This window comes from Amblyraja radiata, chromosome 3, assembly GCF_010909765.2.
Source record: "Amblyraja radiata isolate CabotCenter1 chromosome 3, sAmbRad1.1.pri, whole genome shotgun sequence".
Lineage (NCBI taxonomy): Eukaryota > Metazoa > Chordata > Chondrichthyes > Rajiformes > Rajidae > Amblyraja > Amblyraja radiata.
In genome coordinates, this window is record NC_045958.1 from 31,559,395 (window position 1) to 31,587,127 (window position 27,733).

General features: G+C 41.6%; 1 protein-coding gene across 3 annotated transcripts in view; it reads left to right on the forward strand.

The window, feature by feature from the left end:
* The window catches only part of lmnb1 (lamin B1), a 37,724-nt gene extending 14,510 nt beyond the window's left edge, over positions 1–23,214 (forward strand). For all 3 annotated transcript variants that reach the window (XM_033017544.1, XM_033017543.1, XM_033017545.1), the window contains 10 exons: positions 2,293–2,449; positions 3,154–3,279; positions 8,457–8,627; positions 10,261–10,386; positions 10,469–10,689; positions 14,670–14,895; positions 14,973–15,077; positions 17,855–17,971; positions 18,871–18,966; positions 22,541–23,214. In XM_033017544.1, coding sequence (XP_032873435.1) covers positions 2,293–2,449; positions 3,154–3,279; positions 8,457–8,627; positions 10,261–10,386; positions 10,469–10,689; positions 14,670–14,895; positions 14,973–15,077; positions 17,855–17,971; positions 18,871–18,966; positions 22,541–22,582 — 1,387 coding nt within the window. In that variant the 3' untranslated portion in view covers positions 22,583–23,214. The remainder of the gene's footprint in view (positions 1–2,292; positions 2,450–3,153; positions 3,280–8,456; positions 8,628–10,260; positions 10,387–10,468; positions 10,690–14,669; positions 14,896–14,972; positions 15,078–17,854; positions 17,972–18,870; positions 18,967–22,540) is intronic.
* Positions 23,215–27,733: the final 4,519 nt, after the last annotated feature.

A 27,733-nucleotide genomic window follows, 5' to 3' on the forward strand; every position in this document is an offset into this window, starting at 1 on the left:
ATTTAGCAGGAGTGGACTATCTTGCTCGCTATAGGATCTTTGGTGGGAATCTTGAGCTAAACACAAATTGCCAGAGAACCTCAGCAAGTCAGGCAACATCAATGGAGGAAATGGTCAGACTATGTTTTGGATTTGGAGACTAGTCTGTTTCGTCCAAAGATGTTTCATAAAATCATGTGATAGGAGCAGAATTCGGCCATTCGGCCCATCAAGTCTACTCTGCCATTCAATCATGGCTGATCTATCTCTCCCTCCTAACCCCATTCTCCTGCCATCTCTCCATAACCTCTGACACCCGTACTAATCAAATACCAGATGTTTCCTGACTTGCTGAGTTTCTCCAGCACTTTGTGTTTTGTTTCTAAAGTTGAAGCCATACAAACTGTGTCATGGGCATAATTACCCTGGTAATTATTAAAACTCGGTAACTGGATGTAGAGTTCCCACCCCACCAATCCTCCATGATTGGCAAAACAAGCAGTATTCCTTTAAAAGTACAATTTAAAAAAACTTTCATTTGGGATGTAAATTGATCTTTGCTCCTTTTGTTTGGGAAGTCACATGGCATCCAAAGTTTTGTATGAAAATAAACTACTAGAAGAACAGCATCTGGAGTGGCAAAAGGGATGGTTGTTGTTTTGGATTGAGACCCTGCATCTGGATTGCGGGTGAAAGAGGAAACACGGCCAATTTATAGAAGTGCTGGGGAGGAATGGATGGAAACAGGTGATGGGCAGAAGGAGACGGAGGAGTTGGTGTGTGGAAGGAATGCAAAAAGCTGAACCCGGCAAGAGAACCTGGGAGGACTAGTTGGAGTGGGAAAGAAATGTAGGATGTGAGTTATACGAAAGTAGAAAATTCAATGTTCATACCATTGGCTTGTATGCTACCCAAGTAGAGCGTGAGATGTTGTTCTTTGAGTTTTTCTTTTGGCATCACTGTGGCAGTTAAGAAGACGGAGGACAAGCTGGTTGGTATTATAAATGGAGTTGAAATGAGATGCCACCAGAAGCTCAAACCGGGTGTTATGGACAGAATGCAGGTGCGCTGCAAAACTGTCACTTAAGCTAGATTTTGTCTCACGGATGTAGAGGAGGGCACATCATGAGCACCAAATGCAATAGATCAGGTTGGAGATGCTGCACTTGAGTGACCTTATTTTACTCAAGTCTTTTACCAATCCAACATCCCCCTCACCTGTATCCACCTATCGCCCGCCAAACTTAGTCCTGCCCCAGCCCTCTTCCAACTTTCAGAAGTTGTAGTCATTAAGCATGGAAACAGGCCCTTCAGCCCAAGGTGCCCTCAAATTGATGAGTTCTGCAGAAGTGGATAAAGATTTGGGAAGAATGTTGTAGTATTTTTGGACCAAAATCTTTTCTATGGAGCTACTAAAGGTGGTTCGTGGCTGGGGCCCATGCGAGTGCCTGTGGATATTCCAATGATCAGTAGAAAATGGGAGGAATTGAAAGAGAAGTTGAGGATAACAAGAAGTTCTGCCAGGCGGAATAGATTATTAATGGTGGGGAATTGGTTGTGTCTTTGTTCCAGAAAGAAGTGGAGGGTCCCAAGACTTTACTGTGTATGGAATTGTATGGAGACTGGATGCCCATGGTAAAGATGAGATGGCTGGGATCTGGAAATTGGAATTTATCAAACTGGTCTAGGCCCCAGCACTCCACGGGGGTCTCCTTGTTCTCCCCTTCATTTCTACTTTCCACAGGGAATATTTTCTTTGACTCACTGGTTAGCTCAACCCTTCCCATCCACATCATCCAGCCATCTCTTCACTGTAGGAAGTGCAACATTGGTCCCTTCACCTCCTTCCTTTTCTCACTACCATCAAGGGATCTAAGCAGCAATTCAAGTGCACCTTCTCGTTACTGTTATATTGGCAAGAAATTTAAGTTGCTTTCAGCTTGCTGATTGTGTTGGATTTGGGACAGTCAATGAAGGATTATAAAGGATGTGAATTGGAGTTGCATTGGTTTCCTCAAATAGTTTACTTTGACATTTTGACAAGGCGGAAATGTGCACATTGAACCATGTGACATTTTTGATTCTCAGTGCCAAGAATAAAACAAAACGACTCTTTGGAATCTTGCACTGTCCAGTTAATGCTTAATTTACCTTTTTAAATGAGATATTACCTTATTTGTTCAAAATGTGGAATCATCTTTATACCCAGATGTTATAGCAGTCAATGTACAATTGACAAGACGCTAATATATTTTCCCAAGCGCAGGTTTCAGCTGTTGGTTTACTGGATAACTTTTTTTGTTATTGCTTCAGTTATACCAAGAAAGAATCTGATCTACATGCATCCCAGATCCATGTTAAGGATCTTGAAAGTGCACTTCATGCCAAGGAAGCTAGCCTCGCAACTGCATTGGGTGGAAAGGAGGCCCTTGAAGAAGAAGTTGAAGATTTGCAGGCACGCCTTTCAAAGGTAACTTTAATAAAAGGACAGTTAATTTTTTTTTTAGATTTCACTACACTTGCAGTCAAAATTTTGTTTGTATTCTGGTCACTTGAATTTCTTCCCCATCCGATCGTATATTACATTCAATGTTATATTTTGAAAGTTACATCCTTAATTCCATTCCCTTCTTTTAGATGTAAAGTACCAACCAAAAAGATTAGTGTTTTTCTTTTTTAATGTGAGACCATTTATTTTGGTTCTCCTGCCAACTTTATCCAAACTTTTGTCTTTTGAGTTACGGTATTTAATTTGGCACAAACATATAAGTTTGAAGACTATGCTCCCATTAATTTGTATATATCACAGTTAACTCTTCAAAATGCATGGCTGAATTAAAGATCGCAATAATTTCAAATGAGTTTTCAAATTTGACAATTGCTGTGATGATTTTACTGAATTCAATTGTATGTCTCTCTGAAGCTCTTAATGTGATTTTATTTTGTCCCTTTGGGGCATACAACACTGATTACTTGAGCTGTTAAACATTTTCCATGGGATTTTTAAAGAAGCAGAACATTTGGGTTTTCGATCAGGATAGTCAAAACCTTGCTATGGAAAGAATTGATGGCCAAATGGTCTTGTTAGAAGGGAATATACATTTTGAAAAAATGTTTGCAATAAAAGCTAGTAATTTTGCTTTTGTAATTTGAAATTTTAAATCTTTCCTGCAGCTAGAGGTTTCTTTAGCAGCTGTGAATAAGAAACTTGAAGATGAAACACTCTTGCGAGTTGACCTTGAGAACCGTTGTCAGAGCTTTACAGAAGAACTTGAGTTCCGAAAGAATATACATCAGGAGGTAAGGAAACATTCCATTGCGTGAAAGGTACATTTTATTGGATTTGCCATTTTAAAAAATTTATAGCAATTATTTTAATTGTGAGGCTGAAAAAAAATGAGATGCTGGAAGAAGAGGTCAGTACCAATGCTACCAAGCCCTTTTTATACAGAAAGCACTCTGGGTGGGGAATTTTATTGCCCATCACTAAAATCAGCTTGGGAACACAATGACTGAGCAAACGACCAAGCCCTGAAGGATATTGCTGACAGGCTGGGTTTGTAGTAGGAACCAGTACAAGGGTTAAATTTACAATGCATCCTGCATGATAAACATACTTGATATCTGCCTTGCTATCTTCCTGGTACAGATGGATGCTTCTGTTAGCATATAGAAGTGACTTTTGTTGGAGGGGGGGGGGAAACCCTTCACTGTGTTGTGTGGTGCTTGAACTAAGTTAAACGTGATGCATTGAGAGCAGATCTGACAAATCAAAAATATATGGGGCCGTCAGGAGCAGCAGAAAGGTAAAAATTCCACCATTGCAATCAAGGCAAATAGTCAACTCTGGTTTGTTGAGTTCAGAAGAGTATGGAAGGTCTACCAATGAAATATGATGAGCTGTCAGTGCAGAGAACCTGCAGTTCAAACTCTGTGCATGTTGAACAAAGTGCAGCAGACAGAGGTTGGATTCAACGATTAAAGCAGAGGATAACTCTGCAGACCCGGTATGTATAGGTGTGGATCGTGATAAACAATTATTTTAAACAGCTAATGAAAGGAGTTGGTTCTAAAAATATCCCCATGCTCGATGAAGGTGCAGCCCAGCTTGTGTGCTGAAAATGAGACGCAAGCATTCGTATCCATGATCAGCCAGATACAGCTCCGCTTTCTTCTGTAGCAGCCCCAATCACATGCTAGACTTCAGGCAATTCTATTCATGCCATGTGATATTAAAATTGGCTCTTGGCACTAAATGCAGCAAAGGCTCTGAGGCTAGACAATATCCCAGGTGTACTACCAAAAATTATATTCCAGTTCTGGCTGTGCCTCAACCCAAGCTTTTCCACGACAACAAACAACATGTAAGATTAGTGACCAACACACAATGTATAACATTGCCCAGTTGGCGTATTCACAAAATGGAGGAAAAATCCAATCCAGCCAATTATCACACAATCAGTTAAAGCAATGGAAAGGTGCTATGAAGCAACACCTGGCCACCGTTAATCTCCTGAATGCTCATTGGATTCGCTGGGACCATTTGCCTCCAGGGCACATTGCAGTCTTGGCCAAAACATGCCTCAGAGCTAAATTCTAGAAATTCAGTCAAATGCAGCCCTGACATTCATACTCTGCACCACCAGGCTGCTGTTTGTGCCATCTGCAAACTACTTTGCAGTTACTCTGACAGTGCCTCCCAAACCCATGGCCTCTACCACCAAGTACGAAGAGCAATAGGCCTATGAGAACACTGCATGCAGAGAGTGCTTTAAGGGCCTGTCCCACTTTGCGATGTATTTTTTTCGGCGACTGCCGATGTCATTGATGTACCAGGTCGCTGATAAACCGTCAAGCTGCACCACAGGCTATGCAACAGTTTACGTCAAGATACGACAATTTACGTCATCCGCCGTCACAATTTTCCGGGACCTGGGACGACCACAACAACGACAACATATGACATCCTGCGACTGCGCAGACGTCAAAGAACGACAACGGCGGTCAACAGACATCCAAGAGAGTTTTTCAAGAGAGAGCTAGATAGGGCTCTTAAAAATAGCGGAGTCAGGGGGATATGGGGACATGGCAGGAACGGGGTACTGATTGGCAATGATCAGCCATGATCACATTGAATGGCGGTGCTGGCTCGAAGGGCCGAATGGCCTACTCCTGCACCTATTGTCCACCCGACGATACGGCAAGATATGACAAGCTACGACTGTCTGCGACATCTGAAGACAACAGAAGACAAGTAACGTCATTTTCATCTGTATCTTGACGCAGGCACTGTCGCCGGTTGACGTGTGATGGCGCAGGTTGTCGCAAAAGGAATTCGCCGAGTTCATGACCTTGCGACATCGTACGTCATCTGGCGACAACCTACGATAGCACCTACGACAGGCAACGTCAAGCCCACTGTCGCCGCCAGGCTTTGAACATTTCAAAATCCAGCGGTGACAAGACGAAAGTGACGACACTTGCGGAGACAGCTCACGACAACGCATGCGTCACGTCGCGACCATGAGGCGACAACCTATTTTTCGGCTGTCGTCGAAAAAAGTCACCAAGTGGGACATGGGCTTTAGAGCAGCGGGATCTGGTAGGTACATAGTTCTTTCAAAGGGGCATCACGGATAGAAAGGGTGGTCAACAAAGCTTTTGGCACCTTGGCCTTCATCAATCAGAGTATTGAGTTTATTCATTGGGAGGTTAAGTTCCAGTTGTACAAGACATTGGTGGGGCCACATTTGGAGTATTGTGTAGGAAGGAACTGCAGATAGACAAAAAGCTGGAGTTACTCAGTGGGTCAGACAGCATCTCTGGAGAAAAGGAATAGGTGATGTTTCGGATCGAGACCCTTCTTCAGACTGAGAATCAAGGGAAAGGGAAACGAGGAATATAGATGGTGATGTAGAGATATATAGAACAAATGAATGAAAGATATGCAAAAAAGTTACTATGATAAAGGAAACAGTCCATTGTTAGCTGTGTGCTAGGTGAGAACGAGTGCAGACAATGAGACTAAACAAAGATGACTTTGAACCAAGGGTGGGGGAGGGACAGAGAGAGGGAATGGAATGCAAGGGTTATTTGAAGTTAGAGAAATCAATATTCATACCACTGGGTTGTGAGCCACCCAAGCAAAAATATGAGATGCTGTTCCTCACTCTGACTATGGAGGAGGCGTAGGACAGAAAGGTCAGTGTGGGAAGCGGAAAGGGAAATTAAAGTGATTAGCAACCAGGAAATCAGGTAGGTCCAAGCGGACTGAGCGAAGATGTTCAGCGAAATGATCACCCAGTCTATGTTCGGTCTCACTGATGTACGAGTCCACACCTTGAACAACAGGTACTTTAGATGAGGTTGGAAGTAAAACGTCTGCCTAACCTAAAAGGACTGTTGGGATAGAGTCGATGGAGGAGGTATAGGGACAGGTGTTGCATCGTCTGCGATTACAGGTGAAGGTACCTGGAGAGGGGGTGGTTTGTGTGGGAATGGATGTGTTAACCAGGGAGTTGCAGAGGGAACGGTCTCTGGGAAAGGGGAAAAGGAGTGGAGATGGGATGGGAAGATGTGACTCGTGGTGGGATCCCGTTGGAGGTGGTGAAAATGTCGGAGGATGATGTGTTGCATGTGACAACTGATGGGGTGAAAGATAAAGACTGGGGGACTGTCCCTGTTGTGACGAGGGGGGGCAAGAGCGGAGCTGCGGGGTAGCGAGTAGAGACGTGTGAGGATCTCAACTATGATGGAAGAGGGAAACCCCGTTCCCTAAAGAATGAGAACACCTCGGATGTCCTGGTATGGAACACCTCATCGTGGGCACAGATGCGGTGTAGACAGAGAAATTGGGAAAAGGCGACAGACTCTTTGCAGGAAGCAGGGTGGGAAGAAGTGCGGTTTAGATAATTGTGGGAGTCAGTAGGTTTATTATGGACGTCAGTCGATTGTCTATCTCCTGTTCAAGTTCACGTTTATTGTCACATGCACCAATTGGTACAGTGATGGAGAGGGTGTGATTATGAAAGGGGAGGGAGGTGTCAAAGATGGTCCAAATGAATTTGAGTGCAGGATGGAAATTGGTGGAAGTCTTGTGTTCTAATGATTCAAGGTTCAAGGATCTGACTAGTAGAACAGAAAAAGACTCAAATCAGTTTTATTGGCAAGGGAGAACAAAAACAATACTTGTCTTGGTATGCGCGGGATCTGGTTTACAGCAGCATACCTCTCTTTCTGCCTCCGCCTGCAGCGCTGAACACGACTCAGCCCGTCTGAAGCCCTCTCGTACATGAACACATCAGATTTATTGGCAAGAGAAAAAAGTAAAAGAATACTTGTCTTGGAATGCGCGTTTTGATCCGTTTTACAACAACATGCCTCTCGCTCTTGCTCTTGCTTTCTCCCCCCCCCCCCCCCCCCTGTCGACGGCACTGATTGCGACTCAGCCCGTCGGTGAACCCCTCTCGTTCAGAAACTTGAGCTAACTTCTGGCTTCCTGGCGCCTGCCTTTATACAGGTGGGAAATTAGCCGTTGAAATAACCGGCAGTATGTCCTGGCCAATAGCGCTGCTCCCAAATTCAATCTATAACCAATGGCAGGTGACTGCATCCCAGCAAGCCCCCCCCCCCCCCCCTGGGAACAAAGCGCTATCAGCCGCAGACTGGCGCGTAAAGCAATACACACTGCTACAGACTTGGCGAGTAAATCAATACACACTGCGTTGCGGGTTTGGCGCACAAAGGTTTAAACTGGGTGCTGTCGGCTTAGTCGTGGGAATTTAAACAAAGAGCTGTTGGCTGCAGCGCTATGGGTTCTAAATATAGCGCTACCGCCCACAAGTACGCTACAGGGTTTAAATAAATGGGTCACAGACTTTACGGGCAAAATTCCCGTATAACAAATGAGTATTGTGTTTAGTTTAGATCACCCGGAATAGGAAAGATGATGTTAAGCTGCTATGGGTGCAAAGATGATTTTCGATAAAGTTGCCCGGACATGAGGGCCTGAGCTATAGGGAGAAATGGTGCAGACTAGGAATTTCCCCCTGGAGTACAGGAAAATGTGGGGTGATCTTATAAAGGTGTATAAGATCATGAGAGTTACAGGGTAACTGCACAGAATCTCTTAACCAGAGTAGGAAAATCAAGAATCAATGGGTGGGGGAGGGATTTAATATGAACCTGAGGGGCAACATTTTTACACAAAGGGTGGTGTGTATATGGAATGAGCTGCCAGAGGATGTAGTTGAGACAGGTACTATCGCAACATTGGAAAAAAAAACATTTTGACAGGTATATAGGTAGGATGGGTTTGGAGGCATATGGGCCAAGTTTGGCAGGTGGGTTTAGTGTAGTGCATGTTGGTCAGCGTGGGGCGAAGGGCCCATTTCCACGCTGTATGATTCTGACTGTATAAATGCATCATGAGTTTTTCCATTTCTTTTTCTTATTTGATATATTTTGTCTGTCTGCAGGAGCTCAAAGAAACTAGAAAGAAACACGAGACCCGCCTGGTTGAAGTGGATTCAGGTCGCTTTGTTGATTATGAGCATAAACTGACCAAAGCTCTTCAGGAATTAAGAGAACAACATGATCAACAAGTGAAAGCCTATAAAGAGGAACTGGAGAAAAACTTCCAAAACAAAGTAATAAATAAAACTGTGATCCCATCATTTACAAAAAAAAGATGTGGATGGCACAGTAACATAGATTACCCAAAAAGTGTTAATGTTTCAGAAAAATTGTGACTCAAATTTTACTATTTTTCTTTTGGATGGGATTAAGCTGAAGTGGGTGCAGAAATGATTCAGAAGGATGTTTCCAGGCCAGGATGCCTTGAGTTACGAGGAGGACAGGATGGTTTTTCGTGGAGGTAAAGAAGGCTGAGGGGTGACATTACAGATGTCTATGAATTCATGATGACTATAGATGAGGTGGATGGATACTGTCTTTCCTCCAAAGTAGGGGAGTCTAAAATAGCGGGCAAGATTGAAAGAGAATTAAAGGATGTTCTTTTAGGAAGGAGATGAGGAGAAATATCTTTAGTCAGACCGTAGTAAATCTGTGGTATTCTTTGTCACAAAGGCTGTAGAGGTCAAGTCCCTGGATATTTTTACGACAGAGATAGATAGATTTTTGATTAGTACAGGTGTCGGAGATTTTGGGGAGAAGGCAGGAGAATGGGGTTAGGAGGGAGAGATAGATCAGCCAGGATTGATAGGCGGAGTAGACTTGAAGCGCTGAATGACCTCATTTTACTTCTATCACATGACTTTATGACCTTGAAAGGTTACGATATAAGGATATTTGAATGGCCACTTTTTCACAGCGAGGGTAATGGGTATATGGAATGAGCTGCCGGAAGAAGTGATACAATAGCAATGTTTAAAAGATATTTGGACAGGTATGTGAATAGCAAGGGATATGGGCTATATGCAGCGATGAGAATACTCAGGAAAGCACTTTGGTCAATATGGCCAAAGGGTCTGTTTCTTGGAGGTCACATGACTTTTCAGTTACTAAACATTTGAATCTTTCAGTTGCTAGGTTTGCACCAGCCAGAATAATAGGCTCCAATTTTGTGTGATGTTGAGTGTTTTCTTGTGGCTTTGAATAATTCTTATCAATCATTGACTTTCTGTACCTTCAATGTGGTGATAACCTTGGCTGCTTGCAAAAGTCCAGAAGTTTTGTGAAAGTTCAATATATCTATATGAAATGTCAGAATGTTCTCTCACTGATATACATTAGATTCTGCAATGGCAAGTTGAGTTTTTGAGTAAGTACAGTGAGATACTGGTACAATGAAAATCTTGAAGCGACAGCAAACGTGCATAGACTTAGACAGCATGTAAAACATACAGTATAAATTGCACACACTTTAAAAGACAGTCAAGAAAAAAGACTAGTGCAAAAACACAATTGGGAAATTCAATGGTGGTGCATGAGGTAGTCCACAGTGTTCCATTGCTGAGGTAGGATTGGAGTTCACTTCAAGAACCTGATGGATGTAGGAAATTAGCTATTCCTGAACCTGGTGGTGTGAGACTTTCAGCAGGGACATTGTAATTCGGTGTTAACAATCTTCTATTTCAGTAGAGCAACTCTAGCTTGATCTAATCAGTAATTGGATATTATTTCTGCAGATTATTGGCATATTGTAAATAATTTGAGCCTTGATTGTTCTGTGTACTCATGGCAGTCAAAACCTGGGGAAAATTGGCAGTGTTTATAAATTGCGATATTTCAATTATTGAAATTTCAGGATATGTTTTTCAGCTTGAAAATTCAAAGCTTGCATTGGAGATGAACACCAAGTCGGCTAAGGCAACTGAAGAGGAGCTAAAGGAAAATTACATGAGGATAGAGAACCTCAGTACTCAGTTGTTAAACTTGCAAAAAAATGTAAGTCTATTCGCTGATAGAATTTACATTATCAGTAATCTTAAAAGAACAATTTTAACCATATTTTCTTTCCGTGGCCTAGGCAAAGGTTTGGCAAGAAAGAGCCCAGGAGTTGGAAGCATCCCTGGAAAAAGAAAAAGATGGAAATCGAAGGCTCTTAACAGACAAGGAGAGAGAGATGGCTGAGATTAGAGCACAGATGCAGCACCAGCTAAATGAATATGAAGATCTGTTGGATGTCAAATTAGCTCTGGATATGGAAATCAGTGCATACAGGAAACTATTGGAGGGTGAAGAAGAGAGGTAATCTTGGATCCAATGTCTAAAATTTGTAATAGTTTTAACTTTTCAAAAAGGAAGCTGTATTTGTGCCTTTTATTATTTAGTGTAAAGTTCCGATTAGTTATTGTACTGTTATTTGCTTGGGCTGCATCTCCTGTGAATCCAATTATTTGTATAGAAAAAAACGATCTAATTGTTCTCCTTTGAATTTTATGAAACGCCATCTACTCTTGGCTTTCCACAATAAAATGTTAAAAGTGGTGTCTCAATACCATTGACCATCTCCCTCTCAGAAATATCAAAATCGGAGAGAGTCTTAGAAAAATTCAGAAAATTTCTGATGCAAGGAAAATATTAATTTTATAGGCTAAGCTAAGATGTTTGAGATTTCTATCTGAAAAAGATGGACAGGTAGAATTTTCCAGGAGCTTGTACATTTTGATGTTAGTTGGAAGCTTGACATTTGATATAGCAACAAGGCCACTTAACCACTAGTCTACACTTGTCTTCTGGGGGAAAAACTTTTGTTCCCCTAGACTCCTTTTATAACAATTCTCTTACTGCAAATCCCAGAGAAACTGCCCTTTCTTTGAAAGTAGTAACTATCAATTTCCTCTGCTCTGTGAACAGGCTGTCTATTTTTCTGAGTAGGTTGGCATTCTTTGCACAGTAGATTGCTGAGTCGTTAATTTCCTCAACTAAGAGCACATCGGCTGACTTTTTGTTCTGTTCAAATTTTGAGGATTTATCCACGTTTGAGAATGGGATGGAGAATCTTGTTGTTCACAAGTTATAGAATTAGGCTATTCGGCCCATCGAGTCTACTCCACCATTCAATCATGGCTGATCTGTGCCTCCTAATCCTATTTTCCTGCCTTCTCCCCATAAACCTTGACACCCATTCTAATCAAGAATTTGTCTATCTCTGCCTTAAAAATATCTACTGACTTGGCCTCCACAGCCCTCCGTGGCAATGTGTTCAACAGATTAACTACCCTCTGACTAAAGAAATTCCTCCTCGCCTTCTTTCCATAAGAGCGCCCTTTAATTCTGAGGCTATGACCTCTGGTCCTAGACACTCCCACCAGTGGAAACATCCTTTCCACATCCACTCTATCTATGCCTTTCATTATTCTGTAAGTTTCAATGAGCTCCCCCCTCAACCTTCTAAACTCCCGTGAGTAGAGGCCCAGTGTTGTCAAATGCTCATCGTATGCTAACCCAATCATTCTGGTAAACCTCCTATGAACCCTCCAGAGCTAGCACATCCTTCCTCAGATATGGGGCCCACATTTGTTCACAGTTCTGGAATTAGTTACTGAAATGTGTATTTCCATCCACAACTATTTTAATTTTTCCTGATTTGGAACTTGACTTGAAAGTGGATATATGGTCACCAGCTACTCTGTCCAGGTACTACCTCCTACAGAGTGAATCAGTGCATGCACGAGCTTGCCCTCTGGCATCCCAACTGGTCGTGGCCATCACCTGGAGAAAGATTGGCTTATTCCTAGTCTCTGAATGGTATGGTTTGCCTCATCCATGCCAACTGTGGTGCCTATGTACACTAATCTGTATGCCTGCATTTGGCCTGGATTGCTCTACTACTTTTCTATCAAAGTACTTGTCTAAATGTTTTTTAAATGTTGTAGGTGCATCAGTCTCCACCACCCTTTGTGTAAACAAAATATATAACCCTGGGATCTCCTTTAAATTTCCTATCCTCTCTTTCCACCCCAACCCCTCTTCCACCCTAAACCTGTGCTCTTTAGATTATCTATTTTTGGACTCCTAGGGCAAGAAAAAATTCTGACTATATATGTACCCTCTGATTTTTACAAACTTTGTTAAGATCTTCCCTCAGCCTCTGTTCCAGAGAGATTATGCCCTGCTAATCTTTTCTTGTGACATCAGGACTGCATTCCGGGCAATATTCTAGTGACTCTCCGCCACACTCTTAGTTTTGCTACCAATCCTTCCTGAATTGTAGCAAGCAAAAATATACCGAATATTCCACTTTAACAACTATTATGTACGATTGCAATGTGATGTCCCAACTCTTGTTTCACTACTTTTGGGTAGTTTGGTACTTGCATCTGATTTCAGTACATCAACACGCCCTGCTCCTTACTTTATGTCCAACCAGAATTTTACCTCCCAAAGTGTATTACTCAATGCGTCAACAGATTACATTCTATCTGCCACCACTCTGTCTAACGTTCCAGTTGATCTGTGAACCATTGTATCCTTAGACAAACTTTATTATCCATGTTTCCACCAGTTATAGAGTAATCTGCAAACTCATCATTTATTTATATGAGCAGACCACTTGTTACAGCTTTCCAGTCAGAAAAATACCCTTCCACCACTATACTCTTCCTCCTATTCCCCTGCCAATTTTGGATCCAGTTCATCCACATGCTTGGAACTGTTTTGCATTAATCTGTAGGACCAGACTACAGTGCAGGACCTTGTCAAAAGTCTTATTAAAGTCCATATTGGTGGCACCTTCTGCTCTGTGGCCTTCAATCTCCTTGGTTATCGATCAGATTTGTGAAACATGTTCTCACCTGCACAAAACTGCTGACTCCTCATCATTCCCTGCATTTCTAAGTGAACATCTTATCATATAACTATTAAAAGTCTGATCTTGTATGTGGATGTATTTATTTGTGTGTGTATTTGTTTGTGTATAATCGCATCTTCTCGAAAACCCGACGCCCTACAGTAAATTTTTACATATTCTGATAGAGATTTATCTCCTGGAGTCTGAAATCATCTCTTCTGAAAAATTCTAGCTTTATTTCTCGAGTTATTTATAAAAATGTTCAAAAATAACTTAGAAAATAAACGAGCTGATGACGTCACAATGGGTCTGCTCGCGCCGCCTGCTGCGCACTGTTTCCACGTGTTGCGAGTTACATCGTTACCCGCCCCCACCCCCGGCCTCTCTCCCCCCCCCCCCCCCCCCCCCCCCGAGCAAATGAATAATATTAATATAATATCAAGGGGGGTGGTTAGTGTGTGTGACGCCGCAGACAGCCGCCCCACGCCAACCCCCCCACACAACCGCACGTTGAGTCGTCAGGACCCAACGGGTCCCACTTGGTCTAGTAAATCTTATTATCTTATAACTCTGAATCTTCTCCAGCAACTTGCTCTCCATTGAAGTTCATCTGACCAGTAGTTTCTTTGCTTATACCTACTGCCCTTCTTGAATAAGGGGAGATTGTTAACTATCCTCCAGTCTTTTGATACTTCACCTGTGGCTACTAAAGATGCAAAAATCTTCATTGGAGCCACAGCAATCGCCTTCAACACGTCCCTTATATGGAGGGAAAGACCTGGGGTATTTTCCCACCATAATGTACTTCAATACTACTAGCACCTACTCAGCCCTGGCCTTCCTGAAGCAACCGTGCACCAGAATATCCATGTATCCCTCGACTCTCCAGCCTTCTCATCCTTCCTTCTCCTTGGTGAATGCTGAGAAGTAATCATTTCGGACTTTATTCATATCCCCTCACCCCACATGTAAATTACAGCATTCCTTCCATAGATACACTCTGCTTTTGATATACTTGCAAAAGAATTTAGGATTTCCCTCACCCTGCCTGGCAAATACTAATTTCCTATACCTGACAAACTCCTTCTCCCCGATCGAACATAATATCCTTTATTAACCAAAGTTTGCTAAACTTATCTACGTACCTGTCCAAATGTCTTTTAAATCTGTGACCGTGTGGGTTTTCTCTTGGTGCTTGGGTTTCCTCCCATATTCTAAAGACATGTCATTTTGTAGGTTAATTGGCTTTTGTAAATTTCATGTAGTGTGTAGTATACGACAGTGGAATGACATAGCACTAGTGTATGGGTGATCGATGGTCTGTGTGGATCTAGTGGGCAGAAGGGTCTGTTTCTATGCTGTATCTCTAAACTAAAACTAAACCACTGACACAGTGCATTGTATGAAATGTAATAACATTTTATTTTATTTTCAGATTGAAGCTGTCACCGAGTCCATCTTCACGGGTGACTGTTTCTCGTGCCACATCAAGCCGCAGTGTCCGCACAGCTCGTGGCAAGAGAAAGCGTGTTGATGTTGAGGAGTCCGACGCTAGCAGTAGTGTTAGCATCTGCCATCAGGCTTCTGCCACTGGAAATATAGTCCTCGAGGAACTGGATGTTGATGGCAAATTTATACGCCTAAAGAACAATTCTGAGCAGGTACAAGTGGGAGAAAAGACTTGCGAGATACATTAGATCCAAGTTAGATGTGTGCTGATTTTTGTTTCTTAAAACAGGATCAACATATGGGTGGCTGGGAACTGATCCGAAAAATTGGTGATGGAGTTGTCTCCTACAAGTTTACCACTAAGTATGTGTTGAAGGCTGGACAAACGACTACTGTAAGTTCAAGCTTAATAAAAATTCATATTGATGTGCTGAAAAACTACTCTTTAGAATCTACTGAGATGCAGTGTAATAGAAGGATAAGATCAAAAAATAATTTAAATGGAGATGTTAGAAAATCCAGTGGAGCTTATAACCAGCAACTTCTGAAATGTCTGGTCTATGATAGGGGGAAAAGACTTGCTAAACTGAAGAAACTTGGATACTTCTCCTTTGAAGAAAATCAGATGGAAGTGTTTAAAACAAGGTTTTAGACATTAAATAGAGAAACCTATTTCAGAATTGAAAGAGCCAAGAACCAAATATGATTTACAGAAAATCGTCTTTGCATGTTTAGGGTCGGGAATGTATGCCTGGGGTAGCAGTGGAAATGGATTCAATTGTAGTGTAGTATTTAAAGGGGAGCTGGTTAATTATCTGGAATTAAATAATTTGCTGGGGTGGGGGTTGTGGGAATACCTGGGTTGCCTATTTAGGGTTGACGTGGATTTGCTGAATGGCTGCTTTCTATGTTTTAACTGTTCAGTGGTTCTGTATTTTATCATAGAAATTGATAGTTGATACATTTGTATGAAGCTTATAGTAACCGAGAACCTGATTTTGGCCAATTAAAACTGGAGAACCCAAATTGAGTCCAAAATAAATATAATGTACATCAAGCCTTATTATTGCTGTTCCTTTTATTTCCTGAATCCTTTTGTCTAACCCTGCAATCGGCTTTTATCCAATCTATTTTCCTAGGTATAGTGGGTATGCCATTTTCCCATTTATTACCCAAAATGGTGGTCTGTGTGTATCGAGTCATTAACTCTGGTTTATTCTCTATTACTATCTGTTATTGTGTACTATGCGCCTGCAGGTTTGGAAGGAAGATCCATATGCACTGTAGGATCATTTCTTTATTTTCTTTCAGGGTGTATCTTTGTTGGCATGAGGCAGCATTTAATTCTTTTCCAAAATTACACTGGAGAAAGAAGCTGTTCTTTTGCTCCACAGTAGTTCTGGTGTAGTTGCATGCTGTTGGATGAGGAGTTTCAGGGCTTGGATAATACATTTCCAGTTTTGTTGCTTAAAGGGGATTCTGCAGCTGTTGTTTCCATGCATCTGTTACCTTGGTCCTTGATTGTGAAGGATGTAGCCACCCGTGTATCTTTACCTACTCCATTACTACCCCCAGCTCTTTATGTACTTGTTTATCCCAGTCATTTTAGGATGGTTAAAATATTCTGTGCTGTTTTTTTTAAATTTTATTTGTGTTCCTGCTTATTTACTCCTTTTTCCTTCATTATTCTTCCCACTAACTTGTAGTCTCTGGACTAAATATATGGTATTGTTGAGAAGACACAAAGTACTGGAGTAACTCGGCAGGTCAGGCAGCATCTTTGGAGAACATGGATGATGTTCTCTGGACCAGTAGGCACATAGTACATGAAAATCTCACATGAGGTTTTTGGTCATGGCTCTTCTGGTCACCTATGCACGTTCTCCAGAGATGCTGCTTGATCTGCTGAGTTCCCCCAGCACGTTGTGTCTTTTGTAAACCAGTTTTTAGAGTATTATGTTTAGTTTTGGTCACCATGTTATAGGGAAGATAGTCAAACTTGAAAGGGTTCAGAGAAGATTTGCCAGGACTCGAGGTTGAACAGGCTGCAGCTTTATTCCATGGAGTGCAGGAGGATGAGGGTTGATCTTGGAGGTGTACAAAATAATGCGAGGAATTGATTGGGTAAATGCACAGTCGTTTGCCCAAAGTAGGGGAATCCAGAACCAGGGAACATAGGTTTAAGGCCACGGTTCCCAACCTGGGGTAAATTAACCCACACGGGGTAAATTTCACCCACACTGGGGGTAAACTTGTTGATTATGGATTTGTACATATTTTTTCTCATTGACTGACTGTTTCTGGTATACTGGTATCTGTTCATCATTAGTTGTTCATAAATACGCATTTAAAGTTGCCAGGGGTGGTAAACGGGATGAAAAAGGATGGGAACCGCTGGTTTACGGTGAGGGGGGGGGAGCGATTTGATGGGAACCTGAAGGGTAACCTTTTTACCAAAGGGTGGAGGGTGGAGGGTGTATGGAATAAGCTGCTGGAGGAGATATTTGAGGCAGATACTATTGCAACGTTTTGAGGTTCTTGGGACATCACATTAGACAGGTACATGGATAGGTTAGATTTACAGGGATATGGGCCAAACGCAGGGAGGTGGGATTAGTGTAGATGGAGCATGTTGGTCGGCATGGGCAAGTTGGGTCGAAGTATCTGTTTCCATGCTGTACGACTCTCTATGACTCAACATCTGCAGCTCCTTGTTTCTCTAAGGTTAGTTGATCATTTATCCGGGTTCTGTTGTTTTATTGATCAACATTTTTTTCTACTGGCATTGTTAGCTCTGATACCGCGTTCAATTTTTTACAGTTTCTAATTGTTAATATCCTGCAATGTTTAGTTCCGTCCTGCTTTTTCTTCAGTCTTTTTGTAAATCTTCATGCCTGGTTCATCTTAATGTATTATTGCTTTTTCTTCTGGTTTGATTAGGGATAATATATGCCCTGCTGTGCAGAAAATCTATTTTTTTTTTCTTCGTATTTGTTGATTCACTGATTAATTAATGTCCTTGCTTGGTTTAATCTGATCTGTGTTTTTTATCAACTATTTAATCCAGGGAGCTCTTAACTTCAAAAAAAAAAAATGTTTACCATGAATTGTGGACACTGGTGATAAATTTATGTTGGTTGTGCTTAATGTTCAATAATCTCACCACTACAGATCTGGGCTTCTGATGCTGGTGTAGTGTCTTCTCCTGCCAATCTGATCTGGAAGAATCAAAAAGCTTGGGCCACTGGGGCAGATGTGAAAGTAGTTCTCAGGAATTTGCAGGGAGAGGTAATGTTTCTTTCAATTACTGAGAGCAATTTCCCAAAATCATACCACGTTTGTCTTTTAAAATTGGAAGATTGTCGATGCTTCTGTGTTCCTATGAATATTTTTTTCTTAAGATTAAATATATTGTCTGTATACTGTTGAGAGAAAAAGGGTATGACAGTATTGTACGCAATTGAATGAAACCGCTATCAAATGTACTGTATTTCCCGGCAATGAAGATGCTATTTTTTTACCTTAAAATAAAGCCTGAAAATTTACCTGCGTCTTGGAGGCCAAAGGTTAGATTGTTCACCAAGAAAGATAGACTTGGCTATCCCTCAGTACAGCAACATGAAGAACGATGTTGCTGTATTTGGCTGTACTTACTGCCAAGTCTATCCCTCATTGCTGGCAGCTGATTTAAAAGGACAGTGCCATGGGGGGTGGGGGGAAAGAGTTCCTTCACAGCATGTGGGGAGTCTGGCCCAAGTCAGCACAAAGTAGCAAACTTGGCTAGGCAGCCAGGGTTAAAGTTGCAGAGGGGGGGCAGGAGCGTTGAGAAGGAGGGGGTCGGGGATCATGCCACCAACTCATTCAGTAGCTCGGGTGGCTGCGAGCGGCCACCGGGACCGTTCTGCGGAACCGGCCACCACCTCCACGCCTTCTGCCAACCCGCCAGCCAGCCAGCCACGGTGTCCTTTGGCACAGGCTCAACTGGTAGAGGTGGTGGTTGGCAGGTAGCTACTGGGGGTGCGAAAAGATAAACGGCTACAATCAGCTAACCTGTTAGTTTGCTTTTTTCCAAAACATATTTATTTATCTGTAAATCTAAAGACATTTTATAGAATAGGGTTTGCAGTGCTATTCTACAGTTTAGCTAAGTCTCATTTGGAAATTAACCTTGCTGATTTCTCCTGCAGGAAGTGGCTGAGAGAAGCACAATTTTTACCACCACTCTTATTGAGGAGGAAGAGGAAGAAATCGAGATTAAAGATGAAGACCTTTTCCATCAACAAGTAGGTCTACCTCTAATAATTGAAATCATACAATGGAAATTTGAAGGAAAACTACTGTGGTTTTGATTAACTGGTACAACAAACTTTGTTTAGAACCTGTAGCGGAAAGAATGCTCAACTGATTGCAGGTCCTCCCCAATTTACGACAGGGTATTGTTCTTGAGAATTGTTTATAACCTGAACAGCTCACCAGTTGGAAATGTGGCTTGACAGAAGATGCCCACAGAAGTGAATTGTCCAATAGGAATAGATCATCTGGAGAAGCTTTTTTAATCTCATTTTGCTATTCTTAATAAAGCTGACGTTAACAAATGTAACCCAAGCCTATCTCAGGCTAATAATATACTTTAAAAAGATTTTGCTGCAGATAAGGTTCTAAATGCTATTTGTGCATTAAAACAGACAGCACCGTTAGCCCAGAAGGTGTATCTCTAGATAGTATTCACAAACTGAACATCAACATGTTAACTAGAATGTATTTCTCATGGATTTGATGTGGCAAAACTCCAGTTAATATCAAGAATAGTCGGGTGTGGCAAATTCATGCTGTCTGTCTCCCCCCCCCCCCCCCCCCCCCCCCCCCCAAATGCTCACTTGTGTTTTGATGGTGCGTAAATTGTATGTTTGTCACCCAGAGATGTTTTGTGTACACTGATGCATGGGTTGTTATGTGGTGTTAGGGGACAAATAATAATAATAATACATTTTATTTATGGGCGCCTTTCAAGAGTCTCAAGGACACCTTACAAAAATTTAACAAGTAGAGGAAAAACATGTATGCGGAATGAAATAAATAGTAGAGACATGACTAGTACACAAATTAAAGACTGAATTCAATTCAAAACACAATATGAGGCAATTCAAGCACAGATGAAAAGGGAGGGGGACGTGTGGCTAAGGATAGGCAGAGGTGAAGAGATGGGTCTTGACATCCTACACATGTCAGACGAGCGCCTTGCGCAGTTCAAGGCTGAAACAAAGAAAGATCGAACCCTAACACTGTTGTGCGAGTATATAAGGAAGGGTTAGCCTAGTAACAGGCGTGATCTGCCCTCGGACTTGACTCCGTTTCATACATACCACGATGAGCTGGTTGAAGTTGATGGATTAGTCTTGAGGGAAAACCGAATCGTAGTCCCCCAAAGCATGTGCCGGCGGATGCTGAACGCGCTACATGAATCACATCTGGGAGTAGTGAAACTTAAACAACGAGCCCGCAATTTATTTGCATGGCCAGGAATGAACGCACAGATTGTGGACACTGTGGGAAATTGCTCGATATGCCAGGCGACAAGGAAAGCACAAGCAAGCGAGCCGCTCCAACCACACTTCATCCCCAGCAGACCTTGGTCTAAGGTCGGCGCAGACATCTTCCGTCTGGATGGAGTTGACCATTTGCTTGTAGTGGACTATTACTCCAAGTACCCAGAAATAGCGCAACTGACAGACATGACGTCACATTCGGTGATACGTGAGATGAAGGGCATGTTTGCCCGGAATGGCAATGCGAGACAATTTGTCTGTGCTGAGTTTTGTAGGTTCCAGGATGACTGGGAATTTGCCCATGTCACCTCAAGTCCTATATATCCACAGAGCAACGGGCAGATAGAGCGCTGTGTGCAAACTATAAAAGGTATCATGAGGAAAACCAAACGCAGCGGCCGTGACCCGATGTACGCCATCCTCGAATACCGCAACACCCCACTTGATGGGACAGGCGGCTATGCCCCCTCACAGTTACTGAACAGTAGACTGTTAAGAAGCAAATTGCCATCGCCTCTATCGCTCTTACTGCCTCATCATGTCCCTCCCATGGGACCACAACTGGCCATCCGACAAGAAAAACAGGCAGCATACTTCAATGTGAAGGCAAGCGTCGAGCCGCTGCCGCGCCTGGAACAACAACAACAGGTATGGTTTCATGCCAAACCAACTGAGTGGCATCGTGGCCGTATTGCAAGAGAAAACCTGTCCCCTCGGAGCTACATCATCTCTACACCGAGCGGTACAGAGTTCCACAGGAACAGGAAGGACATACGACCTGCGCACGAAGCAGCTGAGCCATGCCCTGGCAACACGCAGCAGACAAGTGCGAACACTCTCCCACAAGGAGGAACCCCTCACCCAGAAGGAGCTAGTCTCCCAAACTCAAGCGAACTATCACAGGCCGCATCACAAGGGTCTGTGGTGGGGGAATCGGCTCAAAGCGAGCCAAGCCACACTCGCACACAACAGAAATACGACACAGAACGAGTTGGAAAGACGACTTGCACGAGAAGTGGGCGATTGTCAAAACCCCCAACTCGACTTGTTATGTAAAATTGTTGGGCAATTTTTTTATAGTTTTGTAGTATGCACTGTGTTATTTGTGGTACTTTATCCACATTAAATTCATTAAGGTTCAAGTTATTAATTTTGACCAACGTTGAAGGGGGGATGTAAGGTAATTTAAGGGAAGGGGGAGAATTGTAATTAAAGTAAAGGGGGAGATGTGATGTATATGTAAATGCCAGTGCCCCTTTAATATAAAGGGCTGTGCCTCGTGATCGAGAGCAGGTGACCTTGGAGATGTGTCCGTGGGTGGGGCAGAATAAATCATACTTGCAAGATGTCGGACGTGTTTTCCTTTTGCTTGTGCTAGTCACAACAGGGCCTTACGTGGTCTCAAACATTACAGTGTGTTGGCCTGTAGGCAGGATGTAGTCAGATTGTGTGCAATGGCTTTCCTGATTTAGACATCCAGATATTTGGGAGAGTGAAAAATAAAGTGCTAGAGTAACTCGGTGGATCAGACAGCATCTCTGGAGAATATAGATAAACAACATTTTGGGTCAGGACCTTTATTAACTTGAGAGAGGGACTGTGGAAAACAAGTTGGGGGAGGAATTGCATGCCTTTGATTGCACTAAATGACAAACATGGCTATTGAGCGTATGGATTGGCGCCATTGGCTTGACGAAATGTGGTGGAAAATGTCCTTGAGTATTACCCAATCAGTATTTTTGGCAGTTTGGTTTCATGGTCACCATTATTGTATGTATTTTTCAGTTCAATGTTTTTTAATTAATTGGATTCCTTTCCCTTCCCATCAATCCCACTGCCATGATTGGATTTACTCTCCATTCTGAGTGTAATTTAAAATACTTCTCTTTACTATTTCCCATTGGTATTGTATACTGCATTTCTGAATTGCATTGGAACCAAAGACCTTGTAATAAATTGTGTTAACCGGCTTGTTCATCTGCAGCAAGTAAGAATTTTATTGTTCCGTTGCTGGTACATCGGGCAACTTAATACTCTTGAATTACTCCAACAGTAGAAAATGCTCTTTTTCAACACTTGGTTGCATCAGTTAATGTCAATTATAATCATACAACTGTCATCACTGCAAATACTACTTCTTTTATTTTTATATATATATATATATATATAAATATAATGTTGTATTTGCAGTGATGGTAGCTACATATATAACTGTCTGTTATGTTGGGTGAAATAATCACATTGTTCTTCATTCCTCTAGTGCACTAAAACTGGTGCTTTAATTTGTATATTGATTTATTTTTGTTTTTAGGGAGACCCAAGAGCAGCCAACAGAAGCTGTGCCGTAATGTGATCATCTTCCAAGACCACTTCTTCAAAAACATACTGCCTATGTTAAACTTTTACTATTTAGAAATTGAAAATATTTTTGTATTTCAGTAATTTGTATTTTAGATATTTTGTTAATTTCTTTTTGTATACATGACGTGGTTCAGGACTTTTTTTATACTGTTACTGAGAATTTTTAGAACATTGCAAGGATTAGAATTTAACAAAACCTAATGTGAATGACTTTTTAAAACTACAGAAGATGTTTATCTGAGCATGATTACAGATCAAACCAACGAGATGTAATTTGTGTAGATGCAGAAACCAGAGTCATTTTGGGCAGCTTGCAAATGTTACTGAACCTTGACTTAAAACCTGCAGCAGGAAAGGGGCGAATAGGCATCTTGGTAAAGACTTATAAATTTACAATAGCACAGCACTGAGCTTAATCTTAATGCCTTTTTAAAAAATGTTTAAACCACTTTGGCCAAAATGTAACACAAACTGGGTTGAACATTTCTTGTTTGGTAGCATTTCCTTGTAGTGGAGGGGAACATGGTGTGCTTGAATGCAATGTTTTAATGTAGTGGTGACCGGCTTGAGTTTTCATGGCAAATATAAATAAAACATTGTTTAATAAAATGTTATTTCCTGAGATTGAATTTGCTTCTTTACAGTTCAAGGCACATCAACGTTTCTGTTTTTACTATAATATTGCCAGTGTATATCATTACCAGTGCCTTGTGTTTAAATTTTTTTTTAATATGGCCTTTTGATAGTTTTTAATTTATTATTGTTACCTGTTGTGTGCTCTTCAGTCGGTGAAAAAATAATAGCGTATTTCAATCAAACTGTCCAGTGTACAGATAAAGGGAAGATGCAGTAAAGTCCGATTAAAGATAGTCCAAGGGTCTCCAATGAGGTAGATAGATCAGGACTGCACTCAAGTTGGTGATGGTGTGATCACAACTTTCTCTTGTGCACATTTATTCTAGTTTGCATGATTATGATAGTGGGGTCCAGAGGGCAACAACTGTGGATGTTACGAAGTTCATGGAACATTGAAATTTGCACTAAATTACTACACAAGCTGTTTTGGAGAGGCATTGGGAAGCATTTACAATTCAAAGATTGGGATTTTCTTGCACAGCTATTGTTTGTTAAGGTTATGGGAAATCCATAATTCCCACACGTGACCCATGGGACATTGGATATATTTGGCCAAATATAGCCTAAAAATGCCACCACTGCCTGCCTCTTCCTCCCAGATACAGAAATCATTTTTACAGTAATAGGTGTTGCATTCTGAAAGGAAACTACAAGCAATCATGCTTGCAACCATGTTGATTTTCAAAGCTACAATTTGAAGAAGGGTCTCGACCCGAAACGTTGCCTATTTCCTTCGCTCCATAGATGCTGCCTCACCCGCTGAGTTTCTCCAGCATCTGCAGTTCCTTCTTGAACATCAGTAATGTCATTGTTTGGTCTCCAACAGGAAATCCACTATTTTTCTAATAAAATTCAAGGATCCTGGAATTAGGATGTGAATAAATGTAGTAAATTACAATTGATATTTCTTTAATCTTTATTCAACATGATGATTTGAGTTCCAACTGATTCTGTTGTGAGGAATATGCGTGTATCAGCTTATTTCAGTAACCACTAGATGTCACAGTTGGGTATATTTCTAACTTGGATTTAAGCTATTTTTGCTGTTTCTCATTGATCTAGTACCTGTATAAATGTGCATTTCCATAATGCATATTGCATGTGGCATGATTGATGAATTTGAGAACAATGCACTATAACCAACTTGGCCCATGTTATACAAGTAATGCTGATTGCACACCAAGTGTTCCTGAACCAGAAACAATGGATGAATTGTGAGGTCCATTCCCACGTGAAGGCCGACCACTGTGTACATGTCAAATTATCCTGAGTGGTACAAGAAATCTTGCTATGATCTTCTCAAAGCCACCAGGGATGCCAAGAGATGACACCCGCTGACTGTAGCAAGGCCAGAGTACAATAACTGGCTGCAAGGCAAAGTCAATCAGCATCATTGCTGATAGTGCAATCCTCCATGATAAATTTACTGCATTCTGTGCTTGCTTTGAGCAAAAGGCCAACATCCATCCCATCAGCCTCCAGTGTACCTTTTCCCATGGTCCCTGTTGCAAAAGTCAGATCGGCCTTCCTGAGGGGGACTCATGTTAAACAACTAGCCCAGACAGTCCTTGGCCATGTCCTTAGGACAACGGTTCTTAACTTTTTTGGCACCAGTACGCGCATACGCGAACAAAAAAACGTATGTAGTATGTACCTTTGTTAGGTTCCTAGATATGGGCTCAACAAATTGATATGTTAGAAACATAGAAAATAGGTGCAGGAGTAGGCCCTTCGAGCCTGCACCGCCATTCAATATGATCATGGCTGATCATCCAACTCAGTATCCTGTACCTGCCTTCTCTCCATACACCCTGATCCCTTTAGCCACAAGGGCCACATCTAACTCCCTCTTAAATATAGCCAATGAACTGGCCTCAACTACCTTCTGTGGCAGAGAATTCCAGAGATTCACCACGCTCTGTGTGAAAAATGTTTTTCTCATCTCGATCCTAAAAGATTTCCCCCTTATCCTTAAACTGTGACCCCTTGTTCTGGACTTCCCCAACATCGGGAACAATCTTCCTGCATCTAGCCTGTCCAACCCCTTAAGAATTTTGTAAGTTTCTATAAGATCCCCCCTCAATCTTCTAAATTCTAGCAAGTACAAGCCGAGTCTATCCAGTCTTTCTTCATATGAAAGTCCTGACATCCCAGGAATCAGTCTGGTGAACCTTCTCTGTACTCCCTCTATGCCAAGAATGTCTTTCCTCACATTAGGAGACCAAAACTGTACGCAATACTCCAGGTGTGGTCTCACCAAGACCCTGTACAACTGCAGTAGAACCTCCCTGCTCCTATACTCAAATCCTTTTGCTATGAATGCTAACATGCCACCATTCAGATGTTATTTGTATCCCCTTCATGAGCCCCAAACGGCCCCCATAGGGGGTCATGACCCCCAGGTTAAGAACCACTGCCTTAGTGCCTTAGTGCAGAGACTAAATAGCCAGTGTTCACAGACATCTTTAATCTCTCCCATCTCTGTTCTGAACGCCTGCTCCGGAGGCACAACGCTGGCCGTCATCTCACTGATTATTTATTTCTGTTAGTCAGGGTTCCTGCAATTTATTCTCTTGCTTTCCAGAGTGTCCTCAGATACATGTGATCAGGCCTGGGGTATTTATTACCTTCATACGCCTTAGGATGGCCAGCACCTCAACCATAATATGGACTTACTTCAAGACATCTCAATTAACTGTCCTAAGTTGCCATGTCTTGTCTTTCTCCATGGTAAAACTGGGGAGATACCTGTTGAGGACTTTGCCCATCTCCTGCAGCTCCACACACGTGACTGCTTTAGTTGCTGAGGGACCCTATTCTCTCTATTGTCAACTATTTCTCTTGATATACACAAAATCTCTTTGGATTCTCCTTATTATCTGCTAGAGTTGTCACCTGCCCCCTTTCCTGATTTCCTTAAGAAAATATTTAATGGGGAATCTTGAGTGACTTTTTCACACAAAGGGTGGTAGGTGTATGGAACAAGCTGCCAGAGGAGGCTGTTGGAACATTTAAGAGACAGGTACACGAACAGGACAAAGGTTTGGAGGGATATGGACCAAACGTGGGCAGGTGGGACTGGGACCTATTGGGCCTGTTTCCACACTCTGACTGTATTAATGATCAATAAAAAATACAAATTATACTGATTTTAACATTTTTGTTTAATAAAAGAAAATATCTGGAACGAAACTAAAGTTGCTCCATAGAAAATTAATTCAGTAAATGATTGACAGCGCATTTTTGGAATATTGCAATTATTTGCTTCAAAATCCACCAAAGCTCCTAAAACTGAGGTGAAATGATTTCTTTAAATCATTCGGTGGAAATAGACATACATAAACTCTATATCCGAATAAACATTTGGTGTTAAAAGTCAAGAATAAAAAAAGAAGCTTCCTCTATTGTTGTGTATTTACTTTACCTTGTGATAGATCTCTATATTGGGCAGGTGCTAAATTTAGACATTTACATGGACAATCAAATCATATGATATTAAACTACGGCCTGATGTGAATGCTTTACGTTGACTGTAGACAACCATCAAATCTTCCAGAAAGTGATTGAAGGTCACAAGTTTGGAAATGAAGTGGTTAGAACTTTAAAATGTTACATATTGAATTATATCTCAAACCGTGAGAATCTACTTTCAGTGCAGGCTCTTTAAAACGGGTGGTGAAAACCGCGCAGCACATCATCGGTGCCCCGCTCCCTGCCATGGATGCCCTCCACCGAAAACGGTGTCTGAAACGGGCTGGGAAGATCATTAAAGACCCCTCCCACCCCAACCATGCCCTCCTCCCATCAGGGAGGCGGTACAGGAGCCTCAGGTCTCGTACCAGTAGGATGAGGAACAGCTTCTACAATTATACCGTCGCATTGCTGAACTCGGAGTCCCGCCGATAGATTCCTGCGGTCCCTCCGTCCCCATTGTTTAATTATTCTGTATTTTTGATTATTCTGTATCCTCTTTTTTTTTAAATTTCTATATGCACTACTACTACGGACTGACGCAAAAACTGCATTTCGTTGTACCCATACTCAGTATTTGTGCAATGACATTAAAGTTGAATTGAATTGATGAGCTCTGGCAGCCTATGTTAAACCAAATGCATTTTATTTAATTTCTATTAGTAGAATAAATACTAGAAACTTTCACATCAGCACAATTATGCAAATAATAATAACCAATATTAAGAAATGTGAACACTAATTGGAAGCATAAATCACTTCTGAAACTTCAACATTGGGGTATTTATTTAAATAACGTTTTCAATACTAAAAATCACACCAGCTATTGCATTACTAACTAGTGTAGTATGGCTTCTGAAATATATATATATATATGTAAACCGGACTTTGATTCTGAGCAGTCTGCTTTGTTGCAAAGTTATTAATATTTAGTCATTGAATTTAATAGGCAATAGTGTTGCCAAATGAAGAAATATATTATCAAATTTATTTTAAGGACTACTGCCATGGTGATATTATGATTAATACATTCAAA